A 9,931-nucleotide genomic window follows, 5' to 3' on the forward strand; every position below is an offset into this window, starting at 1 on the left:
AGTCTCCTGCCTCAGCCTCCCAAGTAGCTGGGACTATAGGCACCGGCCACAACGCCTGACCATTTTTTGGTTGCAGCCATCCTTGTTGTTTGGCAGGCCCGGGCTGGGGATTCGAACCCACCACCTTAGGTGTATGTGGCTGGCGCCTTAGCCGCTTGAGCCACAGGCACCGAGCCGTCTTGTAGCCTTTGTATATGCTGTTCTGCTGCTTGGGATGCACCATCCCTTGTACCCTACTTTGCCTGGCCAAATCTGGCTCAAATGTCTAGTCCCATTTACAGATCACCACCACCAAGTGGGGGCCTCCACTAGACTCCCCTGGATGCATCCCCTTTCATGAGTGAGCTGGGGAATGATGGTAACTTAGAGCCCACCAAGAAGCCAGATAGATCCCCTTCCCCCAGTTCAGCTGTGCTCACTCCCAGACTGGCCCTGCCAGGGCTTGTCTGGGACAGTTGGCCCCACTTCCCTGTCACCTGCCCTCAGCTTCCTCAGGCACTGCCATTATTAGCTTCTGAGAAGCAAGAGGTGTGAGGAGTGGGTCATGAGCTTCCCAGAATAGTTCCCTGGGACAGGGCAGCCTTCCTGGGCCTGGGCTGTATTGATTGCCCCTCCCAAATAGGCATAGAGAAGCAAAGTCCTTAAAACACAGGCCCGTCAGGCCATGGAGTCTTGTCACCTAAGAGGAAGCATTCTCAAAGAAGTGAAGAGAATGAGGAGCTACCAAATGAGAGGGATTATCCAAGGAGGAAACAGGGAACAGCATAAGCAAGTGTTCTGAGGCTGCAGGGTGGCTGGAAATATACAACATGCCTGTGATCCCAGCACTCTGGAAGGCCGAGGTGGGAAGATCCTTTGAGCCCAGGAGTTTAAGACCAGCCTGGGCAACATAGAAAGACCCTGGCTCTATGGGAAAAAATGAACCGTGGTTTGAATTACAATATAAATGGCTTCTAGATGTACCCCAAAATGGGACAGGGCAGTTGGAAATGATTATTTGTTCACCATATGCTTATTGTGCACCTATTATAAATTGGGCTGCTCCTGATCTATGTCCTCCTAAAGCCTCTGCACCCCAAAGAACAAGTCCCCAGCTTTGGCCCAGAAGCAAACAGCAACCCACATAACCAACACCATGGCAAAGTGGAAGGAAATTGTTCCAATCATTTATTTGACTCTCAGCCAATGCACACCCTCTATCACACAAAAGGTGGAAGCTACAACAAATCCAGTGCTGCAGGCAGCGTGTGACGTGTAAACAAGGACGAGACAAAAATGCCACTCCTGTGCAATTTGGGAGCAAATCAGAGTGGGCCGGGCCCAGGCCCAATATTACATTCACAGCGCAGGGTAAGTGCAAATGAACGGAATGTCAGGGTGGAGGGGAGAAGGGCACGGGGTCCCTGCTGCTCAGGAGGCTGCTCCCTCCGGGTGCTGATCTTAGAGCTGCCTATGGATCCTGCGTTTTGGGGACTGAGTCCCAAGATGATGAGCCACACCCAGCACCACCCCTCATCCTTGGGGTGCCTTTCCCATCAGGGTCCAGGGACTGACGTGCAAGAAGCCTGCCCTCTCACTCCAGAGTATGGCAAACCAGGCTGGGGAGTCTATTTCTTGGGCAGGTCTCAACCTGGAAAGGGGCAGAGCCTCAAAACAAAGGGTTAAGGCAATAAATAAAACTTCCCAGCTTGGGTGAAAACACTCTAAGAGGAGTGAGTCTGCAGGACTGACAGGAAGCCTGCAGCATGAGGACATGGCTGCTGGGACAAATACTAACGTGACTTGGTCAGCAGAACCAGCAGAGGCTCTACACACCTGCGCAGCTCCAAGAGCATTTGTGCGTTGAAGGCAAAGTGCTGGGTAAAGTTCCTTGTCCTAATAAGGGCCGGGAGCTGGTCTGACCACACATACCCTCTGACCTCCCCCAAGGTGGTCCCTGGCCCCAGTGACCCCTGGTCCGAGCCCCCAGCTCAGAGCCTAGCACCACCCAGGGAGTTCCGGGCTCACAGAGGGAGGTGATGGGGGACGGGAGTGCCCATCCCACCTCCTCCTGTCTTTGGTGGTAGCAAAAGTGGGAGAGGAAATGACAGTCTGGCAGGGCAAGGGAATGTGGAAGGACAGCATCCCGGTTTAGTGCTTGGGTTTGTCAGGGGCCTAGTCCTGGGCAGATGTGAGCATGAGGAAAAGGCCCAGCTCTGTTCTACCTCAGGACAGCCCAGGCCTGCTGCCCACCAAGGTACTCCCCACTCTGCCTCTCTGAAGTTACAAACTCTTTAGGGAGGTGGCCAGGTTGGGGAGGCCATTAAGACTGGCCAGCTGGGTACCTGGATTCTGAGACTGCAGCTGCAAGTGACTTCTAGCTCAGGACCCCATAAGCCTTCCACACAGAGCTCTGCCTCCTTCCTTCACCTCCACCCTCCCAGGCTCCTTGTCAGCAGCTCTGGGGTGATGGGAGGTGTCTGGTCCTGCTCCCAGGGCATCCTAACTCTGCCTGCCTCAATGGTCGACAATAGCTTTCTCTCTCTCACTGCCTTCCTCTCCCTCAGGCCCTGGTAGCCACTGGCTTGGCCTCTGCTTCTGCCAGGGACTTCTGAGGGTGGTCAGGCAGACCACAGGGGCTCCATGCCTCTCCACAGAAATTTGTCTCCCTGGCCTTGGGGCTTCCCAGATGATGGGGATTGGGGCAAGGTGGGGGGCAGATATCCTTGGCCACAGAGGCCCTCAGATGTCAGCCCAAAGAAAGGGAGGAAGTGTTCTTCTCTGTGCCCCTCTACTACAGCTCCCCCAGGGGCCCATTTTCTCCAGGCAGTGCCCCATTCAGGCCAGTGCTGCTGGCTGCCGGTGCTCCCAGGTAGCCCAGCAGGATCTCACTGCGGCGCCGGGACAGCTGCAGGATGTCATCTGCCAGGGCGGGCACTGACGTGTAGCGCACGTTGTCCAGGTCAAACATGTCCCGCAGGTATTGCACGATCTGGTGCTGGGAGTACAGGGCTGACATTGGACCTGACCTAGGCCCTTGTTGCCCCAGAAAGTCCTCCAGACCCTCAGAGCTCCAGCCCATCCTTAGGCTCCTCCAGTTCTCAAGCTTCCTCTGGACCCACCTGGACCCCCACTCCATTCCTGCCACCTCCCAGGGCTCCTGTGCCCAGCACAGGGCAGGGCAGGACCAGGGAAGAATGGGAGCCCCTCTGTTTACCTTAAAGAAAGCACAGACTTCAGCGAGCTGGGGCTTGGGCCCAAGGAAGCCGAAGGCCAGGACAGGGCTCACATGCTCCGATACGGAGTAGAAATGGGAGATGAAGCCATCAGGCACCTGCAGTGGGTAGCAAAGCTTAGGGACCAGCTGCAACCCAGGGAGGGTGAGAACTGCCAGAACCTGGTAGTCACATAAAGGGAAGGCTATGGAAGTAGTCCCGCCACGTGTACATTTGTGCTAGATGACCCTAGGCAGTGACTCAATTCAAAGGCCCCGTTTTCACTACAGAGAATGATGACCTCAGGGCTTTGGTGAGAACTTCTCAACCATATAGGCTTGGCAGGAAGTTCCTGGAGCATGGAGCAGCAGCAGCTGGGCAGCAGAGCCTGCCACAGAGGACAACAATGGCTTGAAGCCCAAAGAGTGTAGCCACCACTGCCTGGGAGTGCAGACAGCAGCAGCCTGAAGGCCAGGAGGGATAGGGCTCTGCCTCCTCCGCAGAATCATACCCCCCAGTGAGACACCTCAATCCCTATGCACATGCTCCTCTTCCCTCCAAGGACGCCCTTATCCCTCTTCTGGCTCCTTGGACATTATCTCCCCAGCAGCCCACTCCATGCTGGGCATGGAGGGAGAGGAAGCAAACGTACACCCTTCGGACACTCCTGGCCAAAGGAGAAGTCACAGCAGGTCATGCGGCCCTGCCATGGCTGAGCAGGCCACTCACCATCAGCAGCCTCCTCTTGGCTTTCAGGACCGACCAGCAAGCAGTGGCCAGGGCCTAAAACAGAGATGAGACCCCACACCAGGTGTCAGGAAAGACTCCACTATCCCAGGACCAAGCCCTTCTCTGTAGCTTACCCCCTCTGCAGGGAGATGAGGCTGGTGCCAGAGCTCCACTGCTTCCCTCCCTGAAATTTGGATCTTGACTCTAACCCTCACTACCATGGGTCCCTGCACTAGCCATGGATCTTCTTGGAGCCTCAGTTTCCTCCTCTATAAAATGGCCATGACTCAGTACCATACCTCATTCATGGTTGTAGGGAGCAGCGCATATCCCCTGCAAACTCCCCGGCAGAAGCTCAGCTTTGGGCTGCAGAGCAGAGCTGCAGGACTGACCTGCATGCCCTGTGCTGGCCCTCTCAGGGCTCTCTCCTGCTCTGTGCCCAATTTCTGGTTTTCTATTTCCCTATTTTAACTTGACTTAATAGGATACATTAAAATTGAATCACATTAATACCAGCACAAAATGAGCAGAAACCCCCCTCCCAGAGAGGAAGAAAATACACACTGTGTTGGTTCTAACCAGACCTGAGGGCAAGAGAGTGCCCTGGTAGCCTGTCCAGAGCAGGCACCCATCTCCCAGGCCCAGCAGCCCAGAGCAAGGGTACGGTAGGGGACAGCCCTACTACCACAGCTAGGGACAGGGAGCAGGACCAGGTGGGCACACAGGGCCACAACTGTACATGTATGTTTGGGAGTGGGGCGGTGACCCACCGTCTCCTTGAAACTGTCTGACAACCAGCGGTTCCTAAGAACAGCAAGCACGGAGGACGGGGGATTCTCCAGGTCCTCGAAGGCATCCATGAGGATGAAGTCGAGCACAATGTCGAAGAAGCTCATGCATACCACCTGCAAGAGGTGAGGGCTGCCACCCAGAAGACAGGAGGGGGGCAGGAGATCCCCCAGCCTGGCCTGGGGCAGGGCAGGAACCAGGCATTTTGAGCAGTTATGGAGCCCTCTCAGCTGTCCAGAACTGAGGCAGGGCTTGGCACAGGCACCCCCTCCCGGCTCAATCTCAGGTGCAAAGGGCTTTGTGCAAACCAACTCACCCCACGGCCCTCCAGCTCCAGCCGTGTGGTTGCCCAGGTCTCAGGCCGCAGAGCATAGCTCAGCATCTCCTCATAGCTCTCCAGGAAGCCCTTGGGGCTCTGTGGGGGAGAAACATAGCCTGTCTTGGTCACGGAAGAGGCCCTAAGACCTAGCTTGACAAGATCTGCAGGGACAGGCTGGCCTGCAGGTGGGAGACATGATACACAGCTGGGGCCTATCTCTGACAGGAGACACAGAAAACGAGATAAGCAAGTGTCCCCTGCCTACCACGATGAGTTTCTCCAGAGAGCCAGGGCACCCTGCAATGAGTCTGGTTGTTTAAGGCACACCTACTGCCTTCCAGGAGATGTGCACGGTGCTATGGCTTGATCTCACTTTGGAGGGATGCATGAGGACCTGAGGTTTAGAGTCAGGGAACCAAAGATTCAAATCTCTGAGATCTTGGGGACCTCAGTAGTGAAATGGGATGAGGGAGATGAGCTGACAAATTTAATGCAATCAGTCCAGTCCTTGCACCTGAGCATTCAATAGTATATGAAGGCTGGGTATTGTGGCTCACACCTGTAATCTCACCATTTGGGGAGGCTGAGGCAGGAGGATCACATGAGCCCAGCAGTTCAAGATCAGCCTGGACCACACAGCAAGACCCCATCACCACAAAACATTTTTTAAATTAACTGAGAATGGTGGTATAGGTCTGCAATCCTAGCTTCTTGCAGGGCTGAAGCAGGAGATCACTTGAGTTCAAGGGTTTGAGGTTACAGTAAGCCACGATTATACCACTGCACTCCCAACCTGGGTAACAGAGTGAGACCTTGTTTCAAAAAAGAGAAAGTATGAGTATGCTGCTGTAAGCAAGACTCTGCACAGATGATGCATCCTTCACTCAGTGAGGCCTTGAAGGACAGCTGGGACTCATGCCACAATTTGCAGATACAGATCTGCATTCATGGACATGGACAAATAGTGAGTGTCAGGATCTATACTAAGCATAGATCAACTTAGTAAATTCTTATAGTCTCATGAAGGAATTCCATTATTATGCCCACTTTACAAGTAGAAATACTGAGACTTTGGGAGATCAGTGATGTGCCCAAGAGCTAGGTAGGGTGGAGCTGACAAAGAGTAGCATGGGCAGGCTGACACCGTTTATAAAGAGCTATAGGCAAAGGAGACGCCAAGTGGATGTTCCCCAAAATGTGAATAGGGTGGCATCAAAGACTACTTTTTTCCTGTTCTTTTTTTGTATTATCTTAGGTTTTTTCTAAGATGAGTATGCATCATTGTATAATTTTTTTTTTTCTTCTGCAGTTTTTGGCCAGGGCCAGGTTTGAACCCACCATTCCTGGTATATGAGGCCAGCCCTTTTTTTTTTGAGACAGAGTCTTACTATGTTGCCCTCAGTAGAATGTGGTGGTGTCACAGCTCACAGCAACCTCAAACTCCTGGGCTTAAGCCATTCTCTTGCCTCAGCCTCCCAAGTAGTTGGGACTACAGGTAACACCACAACACCTGGCTATTTCTTGATTGTAGTTGTCATTGTTGTTTGGCAGACCCGGGTTGGGTTCAAACCTGCCAGCTCTGGTGTATGTGGCTGGAACCCTAGCCACCGAGCTACAGGCGCCAAGCCCTTTTATAATCATTTTTTAAAAATTATAATGGCGGCTCGGCACCTGTGGCTCAAGTGGCTAAGGCGCCAGCCATGTACACCCAAGGAAGGGGGAATCTAGGGGACCCATCCACATTTTGTAACCCCGGTGCTGGGTACACAGGGTTTGTCTTTTCATTCATTAAATCTTACAGATACTCTTTTATACTTCTTCTATGTATATATCACAATAAAGCTGTCTTTTAAAAAAGACAGGAGGGATTGAGGAATAGCATTCCTGGTGTGGAAAGACCAGCATATGCAAAGGTCCAGATCAGGCAGAAAGTCTGGTGTGCACGGGAAGCCCTGGGCCCTTCAGTCAGACGGGGCAGAGCTCACAAAGTGAAAGGCCATAAAGCAAAGCTCACACTTTACACCCAGGAGAGTGGGTCAGGAGAGTGAGGGAAAGTTATAAGCAGCTGGATGAAGATATCTTATGTGTGTTTTACAATCATTGCTCTGGCATGGGAGGACAAAGGATTCAGAAGGGAAAGTCACGTACAAAAGCTTCACTCAAACCTGTTAAAGAGAAAAGAACAGGGTGGCGCCTATGGCTCAGTGGGTAGGGAGGTGGCCCCATATACTGAGGGTGGCAGGTTCGAACCCAGCTCTGGCCAAACTGCTACAAAAAAAATAGCCAGGCGTTGTGGGGGCACCTGAAGTCCCAACTACTTAGGAGGCTGAGGCAAGACAATCGCCCAAGCCCAGGAGTTGGAGGTTACTGTGAGCTGTGACACCACAGCACTCTACCGAGGGCGATAAAGTGAGACTCTGTCTCCATAAAAAAAAAAAGAGAGAGAGAGAGAGAAAAAACAGAAGTAGTAAAGAAACATTAAAAATTATTCTACCGGCTCAGCACTTGTGGCTCAAGTGGCTGAGGTGCCAGCCACGTATAGCTAGGGTGGTGGGTTCAAATCCAGCCCAGCCCTCAAAACAATGATGGCTGCAACCAAAAAATAGCCAAGTGTTGTGGTGGGTGCCTGTGGTCCCAGCTACTTGGGATGCTGAGGCAGGAGACTCACTTGAGCCCAAGAGTTGGAGGTTACTGTGAGCTGTGATGCACTCTACCCAGGGGGACAGCTTGAGGCTCTATCTCAAAAAAAAAAAAAAAAAAAAAAAAATTACTCTACTAGGACGGCGCCTGTAGCTCAAAGGAGTAGGATGCTGGCCCCATATGCTGGAGGTGGTGGGTTCAACCCAGCCCCAGCCAAAAACTGCTAAAATAATAATAATAATAATAATTCTACCCCACCAATAATAAGAATCACAAAGCAGGCTCAGTGCCTGTGGCTCAAGCGGCTAAGGTGCCGGCCACATACACCTTAGCTGGTGGGTTCGAATCCAGTCCCAACCCACCAAACAACAATGACGGCTGCAACCAAAAAATAGCCGGGAGTTGTGTCAGGTGCCTATAATCCCAGCTACTAGGGAGGCAGAGGCAGGAGAATCACTTGAACCCAGTAGTTGGAGATTACTGTGAGCTGTGATGCCACAGCACTCTACCCAGGGCAACAGCTTGAGGCTCTGTCTCAAAAAAAAAAAAAAAACCCACAAAGCAATGGATAAAATAACAAGAATTCAAAACATTACTAATATCTGATACTAGCCAAGATGTGAGGAAATGCTCTCTTATGCTGTTGGAGGAACATGAGTTGCTAAGGCCTCTCGAAGGCTGGCAAGACCTGCTGGCCTCCTGAATGTCCATGCCGGGAGCCTGAACTGCCACAGCTCCACAGAAAACCTCACTACTACCTAGAGAGCTGTGTGAAGGTGACTGCAGTAGTGACATCTGTGATAGGTAAAATCAGGCTGAGCCCAGATGTCCATCCATCAGGGAACCGATGGATAACCTGATGTGCCCATGTGATGGAATACTGCACAGTAAAAGCACCTCTCCAGGTGATATGGACAGACATGTGAAATAACTGTTATGTCACCAGAGCTATGAAAGCTAGAGCACAGGAGGTGGGAGATAGGGCACAAAGGTTTGGAAATTCAGTAACAACGTTCAGGGGCCAGAGGAACACACATCAGAGCACAGCCCAGCAGTGTTCCATGTTCCAGAGTGGCTGCTTCTGGCAGGTGGGGTTCAGGGGCATTTTCTATGATTTACATTTCCTATTTGGGCCCCCCCCCACCCCTGCTACCTTCTCAGCCTTGGTCATCAGGCCTGTCACCATCTGCCGGCCAACCTTCCCAAAGAAAAGCTGGTTACTCTTGTCTTCCAGAAGCCCCTAAGGAATGAGAAAGGGAGGAGAGTGAGCTGCCAGGCAAGGCAGTGCCCCAAAGCCCACAGACAGAGCAGCACAATGAGCTGTATAGATGACACCATCCGCCACAGAGGAGCCCGGTGTGGCAGCAGCCAAGTACATGTGCCATGGCTATGGCCAGCCTGACCACCCCTCATCCCCAGCTCCATCCCCTCAAGGGGCTCCTGATCCACACCCACCTCAAAGGCCTGCCGCACACAATGCAGCTTGGCTAGAAAGTCCTGGTCACTGTAACAGCCCAGCAGCTCTGTCCTAAGAGAAGGACAGACAATATCACATCACCTGATCCCTGCCCAGCAACGCCTCATGAGGATCAGGTGGTACCCTGAGTGGGGAAGTGGCAACCCCAGCCCTATCTGCTCAGCAGTGTGACCTCTGACTGGCCCCTGCCTCCCTCAAGCCCTCAGTCCCCCTGCTAGCCAAAGGAGGAGGCTGACTGAAGGCTCTGAGGACGTGATGGCCTCCCTGGCACCAGGTATGGTGACAGGTCTAGTCATGGGGCCAGGCTGACCAAGGGCTCCTTGGAGCCACAGATAGTCCTAAATCCTCACTGGCAAAGGATCAAAATGGTCAAGTCACTCCCATATGACAGATCAGGCCTGTGGTTGCCACCACTCTGGCTCCTCTTTATCTAAATCACCACAGCTTGCACCAGAATTTTCAACCTTTTTTTTTTTTGAGACAGTCCCAAGCTGTTGCCCTGGGTAGATTGCTGTGGCATCACAGTTCACAGCAACTCAAACTCTTGGGCTCAAGTGATTCTCTTGCCTCTGCCTCCCTAGTAGCTGGGACTACAGGTGCCTGCCACAACACCAAGCTATTTTTTTTGTTGCAGTTGTCATTTCCAGTTTTAGCTGGCCTGGGCTGGGTTCGAACCCACCAGCCCTTGTGTATGTGGCTGGCGCCCTACCCACTGACCTATGGGTGCCGCCCAGAATTTTCAACCATTTTTGATCAGTTCACTTTTTTTTCTTTTTTTTTTTT

At 52.5% G+C, this 9,931-nt stretch overlaps 1 protein-coding gene across 3 annotated transcripts in view; it reads right to left on the minus strand.

The window, feature by feature from the left end:
• Positions 1-1,150: 1,150 nt before the first annotated feature.
• MIGA2 (mitoguardin 2) overlaps positions 1,151-9,931 on the minus strand; it is a 34,775-nt gene continuing 25,994 nt past the window's right edge. For all 3 annotated transcript variants that reach the window (XM_003794911.3, XM_023516222.1, XM_012808253.2), the window contains 7 exons: positions 9,127-9,199; positions 8,825-8,911; positions 5,029-5,127; positions 4,694-4,828; positions 3,924-3,977; positions 3,197-3,313; positions 1,151-2,977 (listed from right to left, as the gene is read on the minus strand). In XM_003794911.3, coding sequence (XP_003794959.1) covers positions 2,774-2,977; positions 3,197-3,313; positions 3,924-3,977; positions 4,694-4,828; positions 5,029-5,127; positions 8,825-8,911; positions 9,127-9,199 — 769 coding nt within the window. In that variant the 3' untranslated portion in view covers positions 1,151-2,773. The remainder of the gene's footprint in view (positions 2,978-3,196; positions 3,314-3,923; positions 3,978-4,693; positions 4,829-5,028; positions 5,128-8,824; positions 8,912-9,126; positions 9,200-9,931) is intronic.

This window comes from Otolemur garnettii, unplaced genomic scaffold (assembly GCF_000181295.1).
Source record: "Otolemur garnettii isolate 467f Iridium unplaced genomic scaffold, OtoGar3 scaffold00087, whole genome shotgun sequence".
In the NCBI taxonomy this organism is placed as follows: Eukaryota; Metazoa; Chordata; class Mammalia; order Primates; family Galagidae; genus Otolemur; species Otolemur garnettii.